The sequence below is a fragment of the Anabrus simplex genome, chromosome 1, assembly GCF_040414725.1.
Source record: "Anabrus simplex isolate iqAnaSimp1 chromosome 1, ASM4041472v1, whole genome shotgun sequence".
Taxonomy (NCBI): domain Eukaryota; kingdom Metazoa; phylum Arthropoda; class Insecta; order Orthoptera; family Tettigoniidae; genus Anabrus; species Anabrus simplex.
In genome coordinates this window covers 1,506,025,685-1,506,052,348 of record NC_090265.1, presented here as the reverse complement: position 1 = coordinate 1,506,052,348, position 26,664 = coordinate 1,506,025,685, and the positions used below count along the sequence as shown (strand labels likewise).

Here is a 26,664-nt window from a genome sequence, read left to right as displayed (position 1 = left end):
TTGCTTGTGGTTAGGCGACCCTTGACAGTGGTACGGGAGAATAGTGATATATAAAGAGCCTTGAGACCATAAAGCCGTAAATCTGACCTAAGCTTAACTGGCTCCTGCCCACAATTAATGGAAGGAATAAAGGTCAGTATGACAGTAGTTGTTGCAAGAGAAAATCCCTCATAAACCTGTGACTGTAGGGGTTCTGGTGCCAGGTGTCAGGCCTATTGTATTATGTTGACAGATCTATCCATTTTCAATACCTTGGGTGTAATATACTGTAGTTAAATATTTACAATATTTGCGGATGTGGATAACCATTCGCGAAACCGGCTGCAGATGAAGAAAGTGTGGATGCGAAGCAGATGCATATAATAGTTTGTATAACCCATAATGAGCATGAAGAGAATAATGGACATTGCCGTGGAGGGTAAGAGAAGTAGAGGGGAACCAAATTGACAATGGTATGACGTGGTCTTTAGTGATGACAAGTGTAGAACTAAAAGAGGTCATAGAGCTAGGTGCTAATAGATAATTATAAAGGCTTCCAGACTGAACACTGAAAGACATAAGTGTGTAATGGGGATGCATGTAGGCCTGTATAAAAATGAACACTATTTTTGATCTTTCTCTTCTGGAATCAGACTACTCTTAATGTTGTTACACTTTTACCTTTTCTCAAACACTTCTTAGAATTATTCCTTCCTTGATTATGACAACATGGGATATAATTCTGATTCATCTATGTCAGACTTCTAAGCACAGTTCTCTTTAGCCAATCTTTGGTGACTTTTTCTCTTTCAAGATCTTCTTGTGCAATCTTATCTTTCACTGCAATACTTTTATCCTTTCTTCTGGACCATCATCGTTTTGTACAGCTTTCACCACTTGCATTTTTTAAAATGCCAGTTCCTTCTCGGCCAGAGCAATGTCTCTTCCTGTTCCTCCTAGTCGTTGGATATCCTTTGTTTGATTACTCCATGCTCATATTTAAGATCAGAAAATGCTCATCTGCATATTATTTCTGCTAGTGTTAGTAATATTGCTCCATCTATATCCTTCATAAATCTAATGTTAATCCTGCTCTTTATAAATCCATATAATGGCTTTTTTCCTCTCTGAAAACTGAAAATTTGATACCTCAAAAAGTAAAATAATATTGTAATTAAAGAGAATGTTGTTTTCTTTTACAAGCAATGATGTTAATTTAAAATATTTTATTCTTTCAGCACGTTTGCCGTTCCAGATTTTGAGTCCAGTTAGTGCTGTCTCTTCAAGTGAAAAGACCAATAAGAAACGCAAACTAAGTGAGGGATCTGAAGATGAAATTAAAGTAGTTAAAGTTGTGAAGCCAAATGGTATTAATCCTCATTTTGAATCAAAAGAAAATCTCCAAGTGCCCATAAAAGAACCTATTACATGTAAAAGCAAAGCTGAAGCTAAGAGTTCAGATAATAATGAAGCTTCAGTAATTGATTTAGATGAGGAAGAATCTTCAGATCATATAAGTGCTGAGAGTGCTGAGAGTAACACTGAAAATGAAAAAAATAACTCGTTACCAGCTGAATCAAGTGAATTAATGTCTTTGAAAAGTGATGAATGTAACTCAAAAGCTGAATTAAACAAAGATAATGCTTCAGAAACGGAACTGAATTTTTCTGATAAAGTGGTTGAACCAGCCCAGAACTCCCAAAATGTTGACAAAATTGAAGATGAGCATAAAAATGAATTGAAAATCACTAAATCTTCTGTGGTTGGCACCTCTTTTGAAGGAGAATGTAGTTCAGATTCAAAAGCTATTGATTCGGATTCAAAAGTTGTTGATTCAGATTCAAAAGTTGTTGATTCAGATTCAGAAGCTGTTGATTCACTTGCTCCAGAACATAGAAACCATGATAAAAATATTGATGAAACTAAGGAAGAAATTATAACTGAGGAACATAGTAGTTCAGTAGATAATTCCTGTGATGAATCTCTCACTCCAGCTAAAGTTTCAACAAATCTGAAGGATACAGTCTCTCCCACCACTTCTCAGTCTGAGTCACCAGAGACTAAGACTTTATGCACTCCAGATCAAAAAATATTGAAAAAATCAAGAACTAAAAGAAAAGTGACACCAGCTACTGATAAAGGAAACAATTTGAATGATAGTTCATGTAGTGAATCTGTTACTCCAAGCGGAGATACTCCAGATGGAATCAGTTCCCATGGTAGTACTCCTACACATAAGACACCTTTGGCAAATAGGAAGTTGACTCCTAAGCAGCTGATGAAACAAGCGGAGTCTGCAAAGAAAAAGGAAGAGAAGGAAAGGCTAAAGCAGGTTTGTTTGTACATTTATACATCTATATCGAATCACCTCATGAGCTAAATTTTATTTTGAATTATTGAGTTATTTCAAGATATAAGGAACTCCTGTTTTTGAACATGTAGGCTTATACCACTTAATTGAATCAATTGTATGTACAGGCTGATTTTGTATAGGCCTACAGTATTATTTAAGCATATAAAAACAAACTCAAAAATCAGCTTCACATTTAACGCTCTTAGTGTCAGCTCCCTCACTGCTGTATTTGCTAAGCTTGTCAGAGCGAAAATGCCTATAATGCATCACCGAAGAAAAAAAGCATATCCTCACCTTTCAATATATTGCATTGTAATTTACATTTTCTTGATCCCTCTCTACACTTATTATATTAATGTCATGAAAATAATTCATACTCCCCAGTAAAAAATATTGTTCATGTAATTTTTGAAAAAATTCAAATTTGGATCGCTGTAGATCCTAGTATTTTGATTGTATTTACCTAAATTTGGTATTCCTGTGCACACTGATGCACTGTTTACTAGTTTGTAAAATATCACTGTTTTAAGAATAATAGTTCTTCTAAAAAAGAACTTTTCCGGATCACTACGCCTACTTGTTATATGTACATATTTACACTTCACGAACTTTCACCTCGCAGAAGTCCTACACACAAACCATGAAGACCTTTCTTACACTTGGCGCACACAATATTGGACCTTTTTATTGGTCCACCATCCTAATTCCTACATACTACACAGCATTTTAAATTTGTACCAGGAAATTTTTCTAACAAGGCCCCTCCTGCAGAAAAATTTTTTGCATCCTATTTCTAAATCCTCAATAATGCTAGAAGTGAACTGCAGTCTGGTCATTTTCTTATTGGAGGTATTTTCTTTATAGATTATATAGGAATTTAGCACCATCCTAGCAATAATGTAAAACGCCTCCTTCTTCCAAAATTTCAGTGTGCGCACCTCATCCAGGTAGGTGAACAACATCATATCTGAAGCATCTATTCCCCCCGTGTACGTATTGTATTGGAGAAATATATCTGGTTTTATAATTTCCTCTTGTTTATTATTCTTAATTTTACCTGGCGAGTTGGCCGTGTGGTTAGGGTCGCGCAGCTCTGAGCATGCATCCGGGAGATAGTGGGTTCGAACCCCACTCTCGGCAGCCCTGAAGATGGTTTTCTGTGGCTTCCTATTTTCACACCAGGCAAATGCTGGGACTGTACCTTAATTGAGGCCACGGCTGCTTCCTTCCCACTCTTAGGCCTTTCCTGTCCTATTGTTGCCATAAGACATATCTGTGTCGGTGCGACGTAAAGCAAATAGCAAAAAAAAAAAAAAATTTCTTAATTTTTGTTGTTTTATTTTCAGCTACAGCATTAGTGGACTAGAGTAAAATTGGACATTTTTTGAGACTTTTTTTTACCTTGCAACTAGAATTTCATTACTCCTATGATATTTCATGTGCCCTACATCAAATCTATCTTTTGCGCCTTGGGGCATTTCCTTCCCGTTTCATCTAAGGGTACCAGTAAAATAAGTGTCCTTGGAAAATAGGTAACGAGCTAAAGGAATGCTTGAAAAAAGTTATCTGTTACTATATGGTAGCCTTTCTGAAAATAATTTCCTAATTTCAACAATTTAGTGACTACCAAGTGACCAAGGCCATGGTTTTTGATTTGAGCTTTCTCAACTTCACTCTTCGCTCCTCAGTAGCAATAAAATCCCAAACAATAATTTGCAACAGAGTCACATAACATCCAAAATTTGATTCCCCACCTATGATGTTTTTTCTTAGGGAGGTACTGTGTGAGGGAAGTATGACACTTTGTTCCAACGAGTGACTCATCTGTACTGAGATGCTGGTGAGGGCTATAATGTTGATGGAATACATGGTTTGTGTGCTCTACAATGGGATCAAATCTGGCACATGGATCATAGTTCTGATGGCCTTGAGGAAACAATGTATTATTGTTCACTAGATGGAAGAATTTAAAAATTAACTGGAATCTGTTCCTGGAAAACATTTCCCCAAACTATGGAATGTTCCTGGAATTTTTAGCCCCGTACGAAAATATAGTAGGCATAAGAGTTATTCCTGTTTCAAGAATAACTACTGCAAATACCTTAATTTCTGCAACAGCGACAGGCCGCCACTCCCTTGGCTCTAGTATTAGGCAATAATTGCTGCACATGAGACAGAATTTGGCAGGCACACCAGTTTGTTTCGTTGACCATCAATTCCCACAGGGAGAGGGTGAAAAATAGATTAAAATACTGACTTGGTCTAGCATTAGGAGGAGGTGCACGTTTAGGGCCAGGTATCTCATGGAATGCAAGAGAGGGTTGAAATTGTACGTCATGATCAGACTGAATTTCACAGAAATCAGGAATCTGGTCATCATCGTCATTTCTGTCTGTCAGCTCTTATCATTATTCCCGTCACTATCATTACCACCTGAATTGGAAATTTCATGAATCGCTGTCACACGAGTAGGTCGGATAACACCACTATCGTCATGATTTGAAACATTACCGGCATTGTTATCACTCTCAGTATCATCTAAATCATCGCCTGATTCAACATGAGCAGAATTATCACTCAGTGAATTAACATTCTCTACCAAACCATCATTTTCAAACACAATACAAGAACTAGTCACCATTATTACAAACACATGGTCTGCAGGTACTCACCAAACAGCTGAAATAGAAAAAATCATAATATCAACAACACAACATGCCACACACAGATTCTGGTGGTAGATTTAGAAACTACATAGTTTCTACTACAGAGTAATGCTGACTGGAGCTGTCATCTGTCAGATATGTGCAAACTATTATGATTTACATGGACAGCTGCAACATGGAGCGCGATGGTGCTCCTGGCACTTTTCGCTAGCCTACAGAGGAGCGCAATCACGCTCCCTGGCAATCTGAGTTAATGAGCTATTGATACTCCACCCATTCTTCAGGAACAGGTGTGACTTCCTTGTCTTTGTGTTCTGCAGCTCCTGAGTCTCCTTTCAAAAATCTTGTGGAAGCAACTTAAAATTGTCCTTCTGCTTCACATCAGCCCATGATTTGTTCAGCATTGTTACCAACTCTTGTAGATTGATGTCCCTTAATGACTTATAGGATTCAATTCTTAGGATTCTCTGAACAGCTCTCTTCCTATAGTAATGCTTCAAATTTTTGATCACTCAAGTTTTTGTCACATTAGCTACCAGCATCACTGTAACCTTTTCATTACTTCTTTCCCCCCCCCAAAAACACTTTGCACCTTTAAATGAACGTGTTTTTCCAGGCAAGCATTTGCAGAAGCAGTCTCATCAGCACTAAATGTGTCATTACAACTGTATTCCTCTAACAGGACTTGTAAAACATTTTCTTGGTAGTGTTTGCTGTCCACTGCAGCACTTCCACAGCATGTCACTACTTATACAATTCCAGAAAGTTTAAATTTTTCTGTCCACCATAGCTGGCATAAAGAGATTCATAACCTAGTCTGTGGCAAATTATTCACAAACTAAGCAACCAGTGATCTGAATGTTTTTGTCTCTCGTAGGGTCACCCACTGAATCGTAGCTTCTTCAAGCTCCGGGATACTTTATATTTTAAGTCTCTTGTGCTGTGGTGTAAATCACGATTCATTTGAGTATTGTAGATAGTGTGCTGCAATGAATTCCTTACTTGTCTGCAGTATTCTTCTTTTTCTGTTTTTTCGCCACTTATTACTTGAATGTTTTCACTTACTTGTTTTTCACTTTGCGTTTCTTTATGCTTTGCGCTTGCGAGACTGTAAGCAAACACTGTATGACTGATTGAGACAGCACTGCAGGTTATCCTGGTACTTTATTCATTTATTTGTTTATTCGTATCAGAACATTGTAACATAGAAGCATAAAAAGGAATTTTTTTTTACAATATTAAACAATACAAATTAAACAATAAAACTCTTGAGTTACATTATGTCGGCTATTACTAATCGATCTAATGGGTATTACTAATTGACTCCGACGTTGAATCTTGATAAATAATTTCAATTTCCGTGTTGATTCTACTTAACTTCAAAACTACCTTAAAGGAGTTGTTCCTCCAAATCAACACTTATTAATTACTGAACTAGTTTATTACACTAGAGGACCAGTTTAAACTCATCATGAAGTCATCTTTAGCTCAAATGTTAAAAATAAGAACCATAGTACATGCATACATACAGATTAAAAGTTATGTTCTGTAATGTTAAACCGTCAAGGGCTCTAGAAAATTCTTACTCTTACTAGTTATTTATAAAAGTGTCTCTTGTTTAAAACTCATACTGAAGGTAACTAATGTTACAAAATGAAAAAGTTCCACTGCGACCAGACACGAAAATATAAACTAACCACTGAAATCAATGATGCATTCTGTCATATTTTGAGGTGTATCACATTCTTACTTAATTGAAATAGCATTAAAATTGAGCAATCATTTGTTTCAGCCTTTATTTTATCTAGTTAACAACTGCTATTGGCCACGTTATTTACGCTGTTATTTTCAATATGAGTTTTTTCAAGACACTTTCTTAAGTGTAAAAAATTAGGACACTGAGAAAGAATTTTTTCCAGAACACTTGACAGTTGACATTACGTTAATAGGGATGTAGGCAGAGAGTAGTACCGGGTAAGCGCAAGGCGATCGTCTTATGTTTCAGTCAGCTGCGAGTAATGTATAGAATGTGACAGAGTTTTCTGAGCTAAAGTCAATTGTATCTTCTCTAATTTACTCCAAGATTATATTAATTAATTGTATAGTTATATCCCCTAGTATATCACAGACGATTTTCAGCGTTTAAGCGTTAAACAGCTGCAAAATGGGTTACAGACCAGAGATGCTAAAACTAGCGGGAGGAAGGAAGAATGAGTACAGCGGTAATTAGAAAATTCTAACACGCTTTATTATCCAAATAATTAATAGGAGTCAGAATGCCTTTTCCTAAAGATTACAATTACTTGAGTATTGTACGTTGATAAATATATAAATGTACCTCCATAAGACTTAAATCATAAATAGAGATTTTAATACACACTTGCTCCCCTTGCTTATAGACTTCGATTCATGTATTTTTTTTAAGGTTGATAGCTTACATGAAACTCCAGATACAGCGTTTGTCCACCACCAAAGGCATGTACATTTCTTGAGTTTCCCAGTGCCGGTTCCTTTAAAGATTTGACCATCAGCCATAAGATGATCACTATCACAAATTTGCATTTGATGGATTATTTCGTATTTAGAAAATCGGAAATAGATGGAGCACCTGTTTCGAACTACAAATCATTGTGTTATGCTGGATACAGACTTATCATTGAAAAGTTTGTTTTGTTTATAAAAGGTTGATTTCAATCGGGTGAAATTCTAAAATGCAGTGCTGTGAAATCAGAGTACCGTACACAAAACATAAGACCTATAATGTGAAGCTTATTTTAACAGTACCTGGTGACATTATAGGAGGGGAATGTGAATATTTTGCTGGAGCAGACCCCAAGGTATGTTGTAAGCACATTGCAGCTGTAAGCTATGCATTAGAACACCTTCCCAAGACTGGTATTATTCAGTATTCAGAAACATGCAGCCAAAATTTTTATAAACTCATCAGCATCCCCCTACCAAACGGTTGAGGCCAGTTAGCCCTATGAAAATGGAATGTTTGCCCTTGGAACAAGTTTTGCTATTAAAATCTCAGTTGCACCAGCTCTAACTCTAGTCGAGGGGTATTTCTGTCTAAGAGCAAGGGGGCTGTTTTCAAGGACATTTTCTCTATCAGGCCAAATGTTCAACACTATAAATTGGCAGTACATGAAATTAATCCAAACCGTAGTTTTATGGATTCCGAAGTTAAGGCCTAATTCCTTGTCACATTTGTCGGTCCTTAGCTTCATAACTGTCAAGAAGAAACACAGTCTGGGTTCAAGAGGGAATATCTGTAAATTGTATCTTTTTTCTACCAGAACAACAAACACCAGATTACAATGTTGGATGTCTACAAACCCTGTATAAAGCAATATGGCAGCAGGATTACACATTGTTTGCTCAACAGCCAAATTGCCTGTAGTATTTGTTTGAGTGCTGATGTCTTTGAAAATGGAAGTCACAAATGTTGCATTCACTTCTTCAGGTATATTCATGATTTGTTCCCGTACTTCAAAGGAGGTGATTTCTGCATATTCTGATATTGAAGGCTTATATCTTGGTAATCGGCAATTTTCTGGTGTATGGCCTCTCCCTTGTTTTTGTTGTTTTCGTAGTCCACGAAAAAAGCGAGAACAGCACTGGGTTTTAATCTTGCTTTCTCACCTTTAAATACAAACGCATACATTTGATGGTTGTTATCGAAATGCCTAATCAGTTTATAGGTAGAAAATAGGAATTATTTCCCTTCGTAAATCGCACTTACCGAACAAAGTTTTTGTGAAGTCACCGGGTTGAAAATAATGGGAACACTAATATTTTCAGTCAAATTCTTCTCACCTAAATTTTTCCTTCTAATAGCACGTAACCATTTCTTCCTCATTTCTTTATATTGTGGAAACTGGTGAAATTAAAATGGGCTTCCCTGATTTTTGCAAAGAGGAACTCTGCAATAGCTCGGCATAGTCACGAAAATAACAATTTAAAGAACTTAAATTTGTGGATATTTAGTGGTATGAGTACACAGGAGACAAATGAAGAGCGCATTGCACTTACCCAGTACAACAGCAATGTGCTCTATCGGTACTAGTTCTATAAATCCCTATTACACTTCCATACACTAGGTGGAACTTAGAATCAACTATGGAGACATCTTGTGAAGATGTTGACATGGTAGAGTTCAAAGAGTTTTAGTTAGATTGCACTACTGACTGTTGATAAACAGGAATTCAAACTGAAGGAGAGGCTGTACTATTGTCACAATAATATATATAATAATAATTATAATAGAAAATAGAAGTAATAAATAACAGAAATGCAAGAAATCTTAAGGAAAATGTTTGGATTAGTTTATACAGTAGGGAATCTGGACAATTAGGAAATCTCATGACCTGTACAAACACTCACAAGAAAATCTCAAACATATTTAGGAAAAGACATTTGAAATTTTGTGCACATATCCCGAGAATGAGGTGCCTCCATGGCTCAGACGGCAGCGCATTGGCTTCTCACTGCTGGATACCGGTCACTCCATGTGAGATTTGTGCTGGACAATGCGGAGGCGAGACAGGTTTTCCTCCGGGTACTCCGGTTTTCCCTGTCATCTTTCATTCCAGCACACTGTCCATTATCATTTCATAGCATTTTTCAGTCATTAATAAATCACCTTGGGAGTGGCGACCCAATTGTAATAATAGCCTATATATCTGGTTCATTCATTACATCCCTGACCTGGTCAAAGACTGGAAAACAGGTTGTAGGTTTTCATTTTTTCTCAGAATGAGTAATCAGGAATTGACCAAAAGAATTCTGAACCTTGCCTTATCATTGAAAGTATAAAAAAAAAAAAAACAACTAGCCGCTGGAAGCTGGAAAAGATCTTCAGGAAATAGGAATCACAGATGACATTGTATTAAACTGATCTTAGTTCAGAAAATTAGTTGACAGTCACTGCTTTGCAGACAATCCAAGCACTACCACCAATAAAACCTGGTAAGAAGATCAAACAAGGGAAGCCACAATGAGAAGATGGAGATTTTGGGAGAAGGAAAGGACAGCATCAGCTAAATAAGTTCACTCGTGCTCCTTAGACATAACGAAGAAAGAAAGAATAATAATAATAATAAGAAGCTATAATTTCAATTCCCGTGAGGGCAAAGCTATCGAAGTGTTTAAGCATCTTTCAAAAAATAATAGGTTAGACAAAGTACATAATTAGGCTTATAAGCGTCATCAGCAGTGAGCGTGTTAATGTTCCTTTGTAGCACTCTGGTCAATAATTCTTACATAAATTCTACTTGTCTGGTATTGCTTGTAGCCTCCAAATAAAAGGCCACCACCATGTCATCATCAGCTGAAACTCATACCTCAGTATACATATAATGCAGCAGTTTACGTTTTCACACTCGCATTGCTTTGTGATTGGTTGATATGACTTATTAGCTCAATTTTGGCATGAAACATACATCCACATAAATTGCATGGAATGGCTGGAGGAGGGCAGGTCTGAGCTCAACAGAGCTTCCATGCTTGTCGTTTAGCTACACCAGGTACAAAGAACACAAAAACACAGTTAGACAGAACAGAAACTAAGCATTCTGCAAACACATATGACAACAGCTACCTCTTCAGACATCAGTATAGATCGAAAATAATAAAAATCTTTCAACGTAAAGGAGTCGATAGAAATTCACATCACAACCAAATCCAACCAGAATAACCTCAACGATTACACACACCTAAAAGATTCACCCCTCTTCACTCTACTTAATTAAATAATATACTGTATCAATAAAAGACAACATTTCAAACCACCATTAAAAATTACATAATTTAATTCACTAATACTAATTAAATATCCCATAAAATATTTCCAAAACAGTTTAAAATATAATAATAATAATTATTATGATATATAATATTTTATATATAATTATTAATTCATGGCACAACAGCTTCAAAGGGCCTTGGGCTAACAAGCGACCGCTGCTCAGCCCGATGGCATGTAGGTTACAAGGTATCGTATCGTCGGCATAATAAATCCTCTCTGGTTTTCTAGACTGGGACCATCATCTCGCTGTCAGTTAACTCCTCAATTAATTGTAATTATGTATGCTGAGTGAACCTCACACCAGCTCTAAGATCCAGTAAAAATCCCTGGCCCGACTGGGAATCGAACTCAGGACCTCTGGGTAAGAGGTAGATACTCTACACCTATACCTCGGGGCTGGCTAAATAATAATAATAATGGAATGCTATTACAATCGTATGTAAGCAGATGTCATGAGAGCATGACGTAACAAATACCTCGACGATCACACACGTCTAAAATATTTCCCAATTTTCACTATAATAATCTAAATCTCGTATCAAGAAAGAGCAACAATTGAAACTCGGTTAGAATGATGTAATTTATTAATTCACTAATTCTCATTAAACATCCCCTTAGCATTCAAAAACAATTTAAATTATGATTATAATACTGTAATAGTTCACTCCAGGCCTTAATTAAGGCCCCCTCCTAGCCCTTTCCTATCCTAACGTCGCCATAAGACCTATCTGTCGGTGCAATGTTTAGCAAATTGTAAAAAAAAAATAATAGTAATAATAATAATAGGCTTTCATTACAGCTCTAGAGAGGCTGATGTCACCGGGATGTGACAGAACAGAAAGTTACAGTAAACTAGACAACTGGTGCAATGTCTGTGACAGTGTATTTTGCAACATCACACTCCTAGATGGACCAGTGAGGGGAGAATCACATGAGTACTACTTCATTAATATAAGTTCAGCAATTATTAGAAGAGTGGACACAGTTCTTTACTTAAGCAGTACTAATCAATTCATAATTTAAAAAAAAAAAGTGTGATTTGATAGAATCTGATGTCTTTCAAGAATGAAACATTTTATTCTGTTTTAATTGAGTTGCTTCGTTTTCAGGTATAATCTGTTGTTAAATGTTTTCATTTTCAGGAATTTTCTAAATTTTATTTAATCATAAATTAGTTTTGACAGATAGACTGGAAGAACCTAAATGTTACAGAATGCTAACTTAGTGTATAATGGTTGAAGGTCAATTATCAGTCTTTTTAAATCTGTACCTCTTTAATAAAATTTGTGGGCAATTAGTTATGGAATTACTAGTGTTTATCTGAATTCACTGATAATTGCATTATTTGTAAACAAGTTTCTGAAGTATAATTTTCTGCCTAGGAGCGGGAAAAGAAGAAAGCTGAAGAGAGAGAAGAAAAGCAGAGAGAGAAGCTAAAGAAAGTAGAAGAAAAGGAGAAGAAAAAGTTAGCTGAATTAGAGTAAGTTTTTCTGTATTTTGATGATAGAAACATATTATTTTGAGATTCTACTGTACCTTACTTAGATGTACTGGTTGTTTGTGATCTGGAACCTGAGGAACCATTTCCTATGGTATCAAGTAGAAACAACTGTGAGACATTGTGGACAAATTTATTATATTCACTGCAAAAGGGATTTGTAATATCAAGGACCCAATGCAACAATGAAATTACAGAATGTTGTTTATTGTGTCACAGTGACACACAACCTGGAGATGTAAACTTTACAGACTCAAGTGTTTCCAGTGTTTAGGACTGGAAGTACTTAGGTTGTGTGTGAATTTGTATGTGATGATGCTGGATTTAGAATGTTAGAATTTCTTGTAATATTTTTTTTCCCATGGAATTGTTTGTTGTACTCTTGTAGTTGTTGGGTAATTGTTTGAACTTTACTATCACACTGCTGTAAGTGATCATTGCCACTGGGATATTTCCCAATTGCGATGTATTAATTAATAAATAATAATATCTAATGCAGATAAACAGTAGTAATGAAAAGGTTACAATTAATTTTTTTAGGCAAATATTGTCCGTTCTTCACTCTACCGTAGTACTGTATGTGGCCTACTCTGGCATTGATAAAGTCTCTGACATGCTGTGGTATAGTTACGATCAGTGCATTGTCGTCATCTTGAGGAAGACGGCCACCTTCCATTTAGGCAACTGTATAATGAGTTTTGGGAGTGTCTGCGGAGGTCTCATTTAAAAGAGACTATGGTTTGGATGCGTGGGAAATTGGGAGTGAGATTTGTAGATCTTAATGGGTACATAAGAGATAGGGATCTATGTTCAGATGGCCTTCACTTGAACCACAATGGTACATAAAAGTTAGGGTTTTGTTTAGAAGAGTTATAGAGGGGTACATTCAGGAAAATAGGGTGGACTAGGGAGTGGTGATGACGATATAGGAAGCCTGAAGTTAAGTCAGGATGACGTATAATTGTTAGTGTTAAAACTGTAAAAGTATTGTAAACAAAGGAATATAATTACGTAATTTGAGAGATATATATTTACCAAAAAGCCCAAAAAAACCAAACCCCATGGCGCTGCAGTCCCGAAGGGCCATGGCCTACCAAGCAACCGCTGCTCGGCCTGAGGGCCTGCAGATCATAATCACCTCATAAGGTGTCGTGTGGTCAGCGCAATGGATCCTCTCGGCTGTTACTCTTGGCTTTCTAGACCGGGGCCGCCATCTCACCGTCAGATAGCTCTTCAATTGTAATTACATAGGCTGAGTGGACCTCGAACCATCCCTTAAATCCGGGTAAAAATTCCTGACCTGGCTGGGAATTGAACCTGGGGCCTCTATATAAGAGGCAAGCATGCTACCTCCTACACTGCGGAGCCGGCTATATATATTTATCAGATATTGTAATAAGAACTGAATTATGGCTGAGACGTGATGTCACGGATGCAGAAATTTTCTCATGGAACTGGAGTGTTTATTATAGAGACAGGTTAGAAACGATAGGAGGGGAAGTATTAATACTGGTGAAAGAAGAATTTGTAAGCTACAAAAAAGATGAACATGAAATTCTAGCTGTAAGAATCTGTCAAGATAATAGTCATCTTGTTGTTTTTGGGTGTACAGACCTGGCAGAGCTGGTGCTGATGTAAAATTATTTGATAAAATAATCATCTATGTGGAGAACGACACAAAAAGGAGCCTTATTGTATTGGGTGATCTGAAGTTACCAAATGTTAACTGGGAAGTGAATGTGAACAACAGAAAGCATGACCAATAGGTGGTGAATAAGCTAATCTGGGAAGGACAGCTGAATCAGAAAGTGATAGAACCAACTAGAGGGAAAAATATACTAGATGTTATGCTGATAAGACCAGATTAGCTCTGTAGAGAAACTGAAGTGATAGGTGGTATAAGTGATCATGAAGCTCTTTTTTGTTGCAGTTAAAAATAAAAATAAATGGGGTAGAAAGGAATGTTGTAAAAGTAGGACAATTAGGCAATATCATATGGTTGATAAGAGAGCCATGGGGAAAATTTAAAAAAACAATTATAATCAATGGAAAATGGTACATAAAAAATGTAAACAGCCTATGGGATGGGTTTAAAGCAATTGTTGAGGAGTGTAAAAAACAGGTATATACCTTCAAAAATGGGAAGAAATGGTAAGGACTCATGATGATATACCAGGAAAAGGAGGATTAGAGTTAGGAATGGTTGCATAAGTAAGGAGAGAGTGAAGGAGTGTGGTATACCATCTAACATATTAACTCTGCTGTTGGGCAGCACTTTCTGGGTATCCTACACTTGACTAATTTTGTATTATTATTTGCTATAGATAGAGGTGTTAGAAAGTGGTTTTTTTTAATGGTTTGTTGATTTAAAATTTAAAAAGTGGTGTTTTATGTTGGAAAGCGATCAGGTCTGTACGTTAAGTGCATTTAAAACATATAAAATTAATAAAACACGAAGTAGAAAAACAAAATAGCAGGTAAACTGTTAAATGTGCTTATGGATGAATGATGAGAATCGGTACTTCGAATTTACGACATGCTATTCGGAAAAACGTGTTAATGAGGAACGCACTAACGAGGTTTCACTGTGTTTGGATATAAGAATTCCATAATAAATGATAAATGTTTCATATATTCTTTTAACTCTGTCCGCTGCAGAAAAGGCTATCTTTGTCCTTTTAAACCTAATTTTGCAATGCCGTGTAATAAACAGTTACCACACGGTTGATTATAGTTGCGCCAGCATAAAGTCAAAACTACCTGCAAAACTTTTTTCTGAACTGGCTGATGTACCCGTGCTTCGCAACGGGATTCTCAGAGAAAATGATTTGTGGTTTTCCTAACTGAAGTCAACATAGGTCATTACAAAAACGTCAGTAGGAATGTAGCGATTAAAAACAATGTTATCACATAAAATACTCGATCAAATGAAAAACTACACATTTTCTCACTTTTAACGAACAGTACTACGGTGCCGATCTAACAGTACAAAGTTCCAGAGCTGCAAATACCAGGCTACAGGCAGCCGTAAACACTCCTCTGCCAATATTCCGTTAAATATGCACACTTCTCATTCCAATCGGTGCCTCAGAGTAGGGACTGATAGCTCGAATGCTATGATGAACCAGTGTGTTACATGCCAGTAGTATCGGGAAATTTATGATACAGAGGAATGGCATGCTAAACAAGAAAGTTACCTAATTCCACAGCTACTTCTCGCCAATATTTAGGCAGACTGTTACACTTGTATGACAGGGCGATTCGGCTGTGTGGTTAGGGGCGTGCAGCTGTGAGCTTGTATCCAGGAGATAGTGGATTCGAACCCCCACTCTCGGCAGCCCTGAAGATGTTATTCCGTGGGTTCCCATTTTCACACCTGGCAAATGCTGCCAAGGCTGCTTCCTTCACATTCATAGCCCTTTCCTATCCCATCGTCGCCATGAGACCTAACTGTATCGGTGCGACATAAGGCAAATTAAAAAAAAAAACTCGGTACGCAGCAGTAGCCCTATCTATCGGAAATGAAATGGCGTATGGCTTTTTTTTAATGCTGGGAGTGTCCGAGGACAAGTTCGGCTCGCCAGGTGCATCTCTTTCAATTTGACACCCGTAGGCGACCTGCGCGTCGTGGTGAGGATGAAATGATGATGAAGATTACACATACACCAAGACCCCGTGCCAGCGAAATTAACCAATGACGGTTAAAATTACCGACCCTGCTGGGAATCGAACCCGGGACCCCTGTGACCAAAGGCCAGCACGCTAACCATTTAGCCGTGGAGCTGGACTAGATGAGTGGCAACAGAAAACAAAGCACATCACAACTAACAATGGTCAATGTAATGTTATTGTTGATCAATTTTATGACCTTTCTATATAGTAGGCCTTCACATTTAGTTTTCTTTCGACTCTGTGATATTACGGCGTCTTATAAAATTATTTATAGCGTAGACTGTAATTCCTTATTCTCTGACTTTACATACCGACTTTCATTAAATCCTGTTTACCCATTTTCTCGTGACACGGCGTTGATAAGGACTTAGTAACAAAAATCCAAATTCATGAATATCTCTGATCATAGCTGCTATGGTAACAATGTATAATACATACATGGTCGGAAATATAATACTACATAACTAAACATTATTTATGGCCTAGATTATAGCGACTTATTCCTTGACTTTGCATACCAATTTTTATTAAGACAGGACCACTAATAACATAAATATTTGAGAATTCCATTGTAGGCCCTCCCCTAAACTATAATTTTTCTCAGCGTGAGTACAATTATTTACGGCCTAGATTGTAGCGACTTATTCCTCGACTTCCCCTACCGATTTTCGTTAAGATGAGACTATTAATAACAAATATTTGAGAATTAAATTTTAGGCCTTCCCCTAAACTACCATTCCACTCAGCGTGAGTAAAATTATTTATGGCCTGGATTATAGCGACTTATTCCCTGACTTTGTATACCGATTTTCATTAAGATATGACCACTAATAACTTAAATATTTGAGAATTAAATTTTAGGCCTTCCCGTAAGCTACCATTTCAGTCAGCGTGAATAACATTATTTATGGCCTAGATTGTAGTGACTTATTCCCCGACTTTGTATACTGATTTCCATTAAATTCTCTTAAGTCGTTTCCTCCTGATGCGTGTACATACATACAGACAGACAGACAGAAATTACGGAAAAGTAAAAAGTGCATTTCCTTGTTACTGTGGGCATGACTGATACAGAAATACCATCCTTTTTAAATTCTGAGCAATGTACAGACAAAACTCTTATATATATAGATTGTGGTGCTATAACTTGGAATATGCCTAAATTGTTATTCTAGACCAAGCCATACTACTACTACTACTACTACTACTACTACTACTACTACTACTACTAAGTCAGCCTCTGCCTTCAAGTATGCACACTGCTCATTCAAAACAGCGCGTCAGAGTAGGGATCGAATAACTGGAATACTATGAAGAACCAGTGTGTTACGTACCATCTGTATCAGAAAATGTATGGACCAGAGGAATGGCATGCTAAAGAAGAAAGTTTTCCAACTCCCTGGCTATTTCATGCCAATATTCAGTCAGGCTGGTATACTCGGTACGCAGCAGTAATCCCATCTATCGGAGTTGAGAGGCAGCATAAGAAACAAATAACATCACAACAAACAATAGTCAATGTAATGTTATTGTTGATCAAAGTAATGCGCTTCTGATAGTGTAGGCCTTCACATTTAGTTTTCTTCCGAATCTGAAATACCACTCATCATAGTCGGTACGGTAAAACTGAATAAAACATAAATGATCGGAAATTGTATTCTCTGTAACTTTTGTTATGTAGTACTTTTCAATAGGACGAAAAACATAGGTATTTAAAAATTAAATTTTAGGCACCTTCCCCATAACTACAATTTCATGTTTTTTTCTAGTGGCTTTACGTCACAGCGACGCAGAGAGGTCTTATGGTGGCGATGGGATAGGAAAGGCCTAGGAGTTGGAAGGAAGCGGCCGTGGCCTTGATTAAGGTACAGCCCCAGCATATGCCTGGTGTGAAAATGGGAAACAACGTAAAATCATCTTCAGGGCTGCCGAGAGTGGGATTCAAACCCACTCTCTCCAACTTTGCATACCAATTTTTATTGAAATAGGACCACTCATAACATATTTGAAAATTAAGTTTTAGGCCTTCCCCTAAACTATTATTTCTATCAGCGTGAATAAAATTATGTATGTTTTAGATTGTAGTGACTTATTCCCCGACTTTGCATACCGATTTTTATTAAATTCTCTTTAGCCGTTTTCTAGTGATGTGTGTACATACATACAGACAGACAGACAGAAATTTCGGAAAAGTGAAAAGTGCATTTCCTTGTTACTGTGGACATGACCGATTCAGAAATACCAATTTTTAAATTCTGAGCAATTTCTCCGAATCCAAGACGACTCCCACTTTTTCCTTCAATAAAAATTAATCAGGCTTAAAAAGTGCTTTGTAAAATTATATGATTATCTTTTCTTATATAGTACTCATTTTTAGACTCTTAGACGCTGAACATTGGCTTTAGTTATGCTGTATTTTTGCGGCTGTACAATTATGCTTTATTTCAGCGGGTTTAATAACCATTAACTTAAAATTGGCATCATAATATCGAAGGGAACTCGTTGAAAATTTACCAGTAATACACATTCCACGCGACTCTACAATACGACGATCCACCAGGAAAATATTCTTGGTTACTATAAAACTGTTACTTTCGCTCAGCATCAGATATAACTGGCTGCCACTACATGCACGTCTTGCTTGCCAGATTCGGCCAACTTCAGCGGCTAGCGATGTATAGGTCTTAATCGCGGACTTTGAAAGTCAATGAACAACTTTATTGGGTTGCAGCATGGCAATTCCGCCCATGCATTTTTGTGCACATACCTCACAATTTCATCTTCAACTTCTTTAAAGCATCCTTGTTGCGGACCACTGAATGCATTTTTTGTGCAGTACGCATTTTTTAGCTATCTTTGTCTTCACGGTAACGCCGAATGTGGGCTTTAATTAGGCGCATGCCGTATTTTTTTGCGGCTGCACAATTGTTATACATTTCCGAGTGTTTAATAGCCATTAACTTATAATTGGCATCATAACATCGATGAGAACCCATTGAAAATTTGCCGGCAATACCTGTTCCACGTAACTTTACAATACGACGATCCATCACGAAAATATTCCTGCCGTCTTTTACTAAGCGTCAGGTACAGCAGACGTGTTATAACTCTGCCACTGATAGCTGTGGCCTTTCTAAGAATTCGAAGGCTCGCATGTTTTGATGCCATTCTGCAGATTTGAGAAACCTTTTTTGTAGAGGATAATAGAATGTCATTCTATCTTCACTATTTTCCAAGATCCAGTGACGTTACACATAAGAACTGTATGACCGTTCGCCATGGCTAGTGATGTAGGCCTGTGATAAAGAGGCGGTCGTTTATTGTCAACGAGTTTTGTGTATGTGTGCGCGTGCGGGGGGGAAGGGGGGTGAAAAGAAATAGCGTAGTTACTGCGGTAGTTGCCAGTGGTGTTCATTACTATCAGGCCGGAAATGCAAAATGACCATTTGATTGTTCACACGAGATTCTGAGAAAAGTACATCGTTTTGGATTCGAAGAAATACGGTATCACTCCAGAGGCTTCTATGGCAAACATTTCAGTTTTCTTTTTCAAACTGCATCACCTAACCTTACCGTATATGTATCATGGAAACCTATTTGAAACGCATGTAGAGAAATAACCTCCTCGCTAAAAATTGACACGGGAATAGCTTTTCGAAATTTAACTAGGCTCGAGAAAATATAAACTATCCTCTGAAATCAGTGATAGTACCCTGCCATATCTTGAGGTGTATCACTTTCTTACTTAATTTCAGTCTATGGTATACCATTAAAATTAAGAGATCGTTTACTTCAGACTTTATTTTAAACGAGTTAACAACTGCTATCGGCCACGTTATTTATGCATTTATTACGAAAACGTCTTGTCCTCTTTCATTTCGAATTTTCTTTTGAGAACAGCAGTCGACGGATATTACTAATCGACTCCAATATCGTCTTTGAATGTTGACGAGAGAGCTCGCAAATGCACATAGCGCGAAAACTATACTTTACCGAAGATGATCGATCGCATTTTGTGGCAAACGTTTCAGTTTTGTTATTCAAATAGCGTCATATATCCTAACTTACGTGTACTATATGTATGATGAAAACATACTTCAAGCGGAAGCAGAGAAATTATAATATTCTCGCTATAAATTTACATGATAATAGCCTTTCCATAATTTAACGGATGCGAGAAAATATAGAGCTCGCTGGTGGGCATAGCGAGGAAACGATACGGTACCGAAGATGATCGATCGCATGCAGTATAGTGACTAGGTACATAAATATCGGCAACGGAAAAATCGAGCTCGCATAATCGCTCGTAATAACGGATGCGTCAATGATAGGGTTCTCGCTGTAACCGAAGGATAATACACAGTTTAATATAGGAAATTTGAAGGGGCGGACAACAGTTTTTGTTATAACGGAGTTATCGTTATATGCCGTACTCGCTATAGCGGACTTCTACTGTAATACACTGGCTTCAATGATAATGCACAATTTGTGCACATTTTTTATAAAATATATAGAATTGTGTACTACGATATACGCTCGCTAGCTATGTACCAGGAGGTGAATGTAGTTCCCAGTTTGAATGAGAATAGTAGTCACCCAAACGATTCGTGCCACAAGATAACAGCTGTTCATCAGCAGCCGCTCTGTTACTGTTCAAGATAGACTCCAGTACTTTAACTTGCTGTGTAATGAAACTATCGGCAATATATCAGTTCTGATTACCCTTCTTGAAACGATACAATCTATCATTCTCGAATTTACACCAAACAAATGATTATGAAGGAGCATTAGAACACTAGAAGTTCAAAATACTCCATCATGTCTTGTTCTTGATAACACTGAAATACCGTATTTACGCGAATAATACCCCCACATTTTTTTAAAAAATTTGGGGCACGAAATTGGGGTGCGAGTTTTATTTGCGTCAATGTTGGCTTTTTTTCTCTTCAAAATCTGCCTTCCTAAATTTAGGGTGCAGGATTATTCGGTGGCAGGTATTATTCGCGTAAATACCCATATTTACGCGAATAATACGGGTATTTACGCGAATAATACCCGCACATTTTTCAAAAATTCGAAGCACAAAATTGGGATGCGGTTTTTTTTTGCGTCAAAGTTGGAATTTTTTTTTCTTTTCAAAATAAGCCTACCTAAGTTAGAGTGCGTTGATTATTCGGTGGCGGTAATTATTCGCGTAAATACGGTAGTTCAATTTTGCAGTTAATGTTTTCCTCTCTGATATTATTGATAATGCCCATAGGGAAATAAATTGAAATTTCTTGTGTTAACTTTGATGCTTTCATGGCCTGTACTTTAGACATGATATGGGCTTATGTCGTATCAAGAATAAACAAGATGAAACTCTGTTTCGCTGAGAACGCTGCTCCGTGTCTTCATAAGAAAATCTCGACTGTTCACGAGGAAGACTTATCCATTGTAGAAAGTTTGAGTTTAGACGTTAGTAATTGAAGTGTAAATGTTGCGTTCATTCGTCACCAGATGGCTCTCTGTATACGTTATGGCGCTAGCATTCGAAGCGGAAGTTGGCAGCACCATCAGAATCGGTCTGGGAGGGGGTATAACTGGTTGACACACATATGAAAGTATGACTCTGACAAAATCCTGGAATGAAATATCTGGTGATGAGGAACATAAGGATCTGCAAACACCAAAACTAAATAACAATAGCGAAAGGACAGTGAAGGGAACTACCTACATAAATCATTAATGGTTGGCATCCACGTATTACTTAATTGATAGCCAGTGTCCTTGTTGAAATTGTTAGGATTTCTACGTATTTCCATAGCTTCACATACAATCCTGGACGTGTAGTGTCTAGTGTGGGTAAGAGCTCGAATATCTTGGAACAAGACATTATGACCCGACGATAGGGCGTGCTCAGCTATTGCTTATTTGTCTGACTGGTTGAGATGGATATTTCTTTGGTGTTCCTTGATGCGAGTCCCAATGGACCGAAATGTATGGCCAAGTACAGGGAATTTTGTACACCCCAAGGTGTGATAGTGGGGACAATTTGTCCTTGCTTTTACCTACACTGTGAACAGTTTTGGTAATGGGGCTAAGAACATTTTTTATATTGTGTTTTGCAGAGGACCTTAGCAATTCAGTCTGTGGTCTTGGGGATGTAAGGCAGGAAGACAGTTCTCTTCACCTTTTCTTTCTGTGAGCTTCGCTTAGTTGTCCCTCTGGGATGCAGGGCTCTATGAATCTGTGCGTCGTTGTAACCATTACCCTTGAACGTGACTTTGGGTGTGTCCTATGTCCTCCTGGATATTTGATGGATCACAATTTCGTGTTGCTCTTGTGGCAAGTGTCGTGAGTGTGGTGAGAATCTTCATGGAGATAGTGATTTGTGTGCGTAGGCTTACGATGGTTGGTATGTCCTAAGGAGCTGTCCAGTTTCTTTCTCACTAGAACATCGAAGAAAGGAAGGCATCCATCCGACTCCATCTCCCTAGTGAGTTTAATTGAAGGATGTTGGTGATTTAAGTGGTTTGAAAATTCCTGAAGTTTCTCAGGACCTTCTGTCCATATTTCTTCATTTTTATTTTTTATGTTGTAATCCCTACCTGGCTACTCACTTCTGCCACTCGGCTGATGAAAATTTCTGGGGAGAGCACTCGGTCTTATTACCTTTTGCCAAGTGTTGGGAAGCCGTTGCAGAATGTTGGTAAGGCATTCTCTGTTGATGACAGTGATGGAGAGACCCTCTGCGTGGAGTACAGATGATACATCAGGAAATCGGCAGCCTCGGAGGGGTTCCTTCGGAAACGTGGCCAAGACAGAAAGATTCATATCTGGTATGGAGGGTGTTTCAAGACCTCCTTGTGCCACCATTGATATAAGAGCTTGACATTGTTTGTGACATGACAACATGCCTAGTCATGCAACACGATATGGCAATCTTCTCACAATAAACGTGGACGTTTGCATCGCATAGCCGGATGCAGATCTCGCTCCAGAAATTGGTAATAGTAGTCACTGTTGATGGTTTGTTTCTCAGGCACAGCATGCATAAGAATAACACCCTCATAGTCGTATGCCATACTATTAGCATAAGCTTCACCCTACTGGGTTCCTGTCAAAATTTCTGTGGACACTGCGAACCTGGATGTTGCCATTTATTTGATTGACGCTTTAACTCAGGCTCATGCCCATGTCTCTTCAGTGGCATCAATACGCTGCTGAAATGCGTCTCCTTCATTGTAGTATCTGTCCAGGTAGATGCCAGCCACTGCATACCAGTGCCATTTCTGTACGTTGGTGAGTTGATGTGGAACCCAATGGGACAAAGTTTTCCTCATGTTAGGACATTTCACCAGTATGTGCCACACCGTTTGATGACTGAGACCAACCCCTAAGGATATTTCCAGGCAGTCTATCGATGGTCTACAAATATCAGACCACTCACGATGTCAATCTGATCTTGAGGAATGGGCGGTCAACCTGTGCGGCACAAATCTGCAGTCTCCTTCCGACCCGCACAGAACGCCTTGACTTATTGTGCAACTGTCGTATACAGTAATGAATTCTCTCCCCAGGCTTCATTTAATCCTTGATAACATTCTGATGCGTTTTTGCCATGGGCAACCTCAATTTTAATCCACGAACGCTGATCACCTTTTGAAAACATGCTTTGGAACAGTGAAATTGACCCTCTTCACTTCAACGCCACACAGCAACAACACTCCCAACTGGATGCATGTCACACGCACACTGCACATCGACAACAATGCCACCTGACCGCTCTCATATCCTATTTGTGCATGCCCGATCTCCTGAGAGTGTTTGGACTATGTTGCAACTACTTCATTTACAGCCCTCATAGATTAAGTACGGTGTACAGTACTTGAATATGAAGTGTGTTCATGTGATTTTATTGTTGGATCTAAAATATTTCTGCAGTAGTTGTATTTGTATGGTTGGTGACCACTTCCTAACTTACATGGATAGTAGATAGTTATGAAGTGATTTATATCAAAATTTTATTTTAAGTCCCTCAGTTAACTACTTTTGCTGTTTTGCACACATTCGTAATGATTTGATATTATAAAAAGCAGGGCATATGCTTTAGTTGTCATTATGTATGCTCCAGAAATTGCAGAATTGTTACAAAAGCTTCAAAGATTATGAATAAAATTCACAATTACTTTTTCTGTTGCAAAAGCTAGGTCACAGCAGTTGCTATTGGCTGTAGCAATAGCTTAAAATTCTCTGCATAACCTGAAGTTTGATTATTTGCTGATGCCATTGTGCTGTTAGGCAAAAGTAAAGAAGTTCAAGAAGAGGTTAACATATGGAATGAAGTGATTGAAGAATGGGAATTGAAAATTGACAAGAAAAAGAGCAAAACTACTGTTCTTACAAGAGAATCAAGGAATGGAAGAGGTGTAACAGTTCTGGGGGAACCACTAGAAGCGAAAAGCAATGTTATCCATCTATTTGCAGATAAAGGCAGATGAAGAGGGAGGATGCTCTGTTTGAATGCAAAGGGAATCTAAATTGGTTTCAGAATTTAGGCCTAATGCAGAGTACAGAAAAGGTGGATTTGCATGAATTTTTTTAGCCCATACAAGCCATGAAAGCCCTCGGAAGGGTGGAAGGTAAAGGCTTCCACTATACATAACCTTGGCACTAGGGGGGCAGGGTGGTTAGCTCTACGCCCGGCTGCCTTTGCCCCCAGGAATTAACCTGGTACTAATTTTTTGTATAGGCTGAGTGAACCTATGAGCCGTGTGCACCTCCAGGAGTAGAAATATTGTTTCTTAAATTTTATGACTTCCTGACTGGGAATCAAACTTGCGTCCTTTTAGACAAACCGAGCACACCTTTACCACCTCAGGCAGGCTCCCCCTAACCAATAGAGTTAGTAAGACCATTTCAGTACCTTGGGGGTGTGATATTGGAAGATGGAAGAATAACGCAGAAGATAAGCAGAAGAGTGCAATGAGCTGGAGAGTTTTACCAGAGTGGAGAGTGGAGTACAAAAACTACCCTCTACCGGTCTTGACAGATGGAGCTGAAACTTGAGTAACAACATAGAGGAAAATAAAAGTGAGATAAGATCCCTAAGAAATATACTGGCCTAGGCAAGACAGGGCTGAATAGATGTGGTAATATGAGACCCCTTAGGTGTATGCAGAGTGGAAGAGAGAGTAGAACAGTTAAGACTGAGGTGGTATGGGCATGCGAGAAGAATGGGAGGAATGAGGATCTCAAAGTCATTGCTTCAACTGGAGGTTAGAGTTAAAAGACCTTAAGGTAGACCCAGGAAACAATGAAAAGAACAAACTGAACAAGACTTGAAGAGAGTGACAAACTTTCAAGATGTCTTTTATGAAGAGTGGTGGATAGACCGGCAGAGGTGGACATCGACGACTCACGACCCAATTCAAGATCAAATTGGACTCGAGGAATGATTGTGAGCATGTAGCAAAAGTTTGTGTGTAATAAGAATGGTTGCTTGTTTTTAATAACCATGATAGCCATCTATATTCTTTGATTATTATTAATTGGATTGTTTCCTCTGCTCCTAGGATGTGCAGTATAAATTCTTGAAGATTCAAAATTTTTGATCATAATCTGTGTACCCTTCACTTTTCTCTTGTGTCATAGGTGGTCCATTTAAATCTCTCTTAGAACTCTCATACTTCCACATTCTGTTCGCTAGTCTTTTTCCTGATTCTTTATTTCATTCGTAGTGTTCTTTTACTTGTTATGAATATTGTGTTGAACATTGGATTGAGAATTTTAACATTTCAATGTTGAATTTTAGGGCACAGAGATTAAAAAGTGAGCAGAAAAAGAAAGAGAAGGAAGAAAAAGAAAAGAAGAAAGCAGCTGAGTTGGAGTAAGTACATACATACTGTACCAGTCAATATAAGCTGACTTTATCAATTATTTTAAGTTTGCATGAAGTATCTCTCAGGGTAGTTTCAGATAAATTATAGCCAGGGCTTGGTACAGGAGGAAGGGTCCTGTCTACAAGAAAACTTGAAAATTTTCTAAGGAATAAAGTTTTACGCCGATAAATGCATGTTGACGTGTACATCACCTTACTGTAGATATTTGCTGTCTTCAACATCACGTATCAGATAACCCGTACTCCCAGGTTACCATGCTGAACTGGACTGGATCTCATTCTGCAGGCTGCTCGCATTGCAGTGAAATGAAGCCAGAACACCCAGGTCGGCTTGGCATGGGATCGAACTCGAACATCTGAAATTCTGGGCGGTCTCTGATGTTCTCCGACGATGTTGCGGGGTAATCACTCATCACTTTACTCACACAAGTGTCCACAATTGCACAGTCCCCCGACACATTTGTTTGAAACCACTGTTTAATTTAATATGGTCGTGATATGCAATCGAACTTTACTAGTCCCTTGTACGTAGGTGGTTTGAAAAGTTCTCGAGAGGTACTAGAATTATCTTACCTCGGTGGAACTGCTTTTATTTTTCAACATAGTCTCCCTGTAGACTAATGCATTTGGTCCAGCGATGTTCCAATGCCTTGATCCCATCTCGAAAGTGAGATTCCTCCAGGCCTGCAAAATACCTCTCCAATTCGGCTGTCAGTTCTTCCCTTGTAGAAAATCTCCGTCCACCGAGGAAAATTTTCAGCTTGGGGAATAGATGAAAGTCTGATGGTGCCAAATCAGGTGAAT

The 26,664-nt window shown here is 38.1% G+C and overlaps 1 protein-coding gene across 1 annotated transcript in view; it reads left to right on the top strand.

Annotated features, from left to right (window-relative positions):
• LOC136858449 (chromatin assembly factor 1 subunit A-B) overlaps positions 1-26,664 on the top strand; it is a 123,205-nt gene that overhangs the window by 14,363 nt on the left and 82,178 nt on the right. Inside the window, exons 3-5 of the mRNA XM_067137999.2 lie at positions 1,218-2,311; positions 12,190-12,287; positions 25,774-25,848. Coding sequence (XP_066994100.2) covers positions 1,218-2,311; positions 12,190-12,287; positions 25,774-25,848 — 1,267 coding nt within the window. The remainder of the gene's footprint in view (positions 1-1,217; positions 2,312-12,189; positions 12,288-25,773; positions 25,849-26,664) is intronic.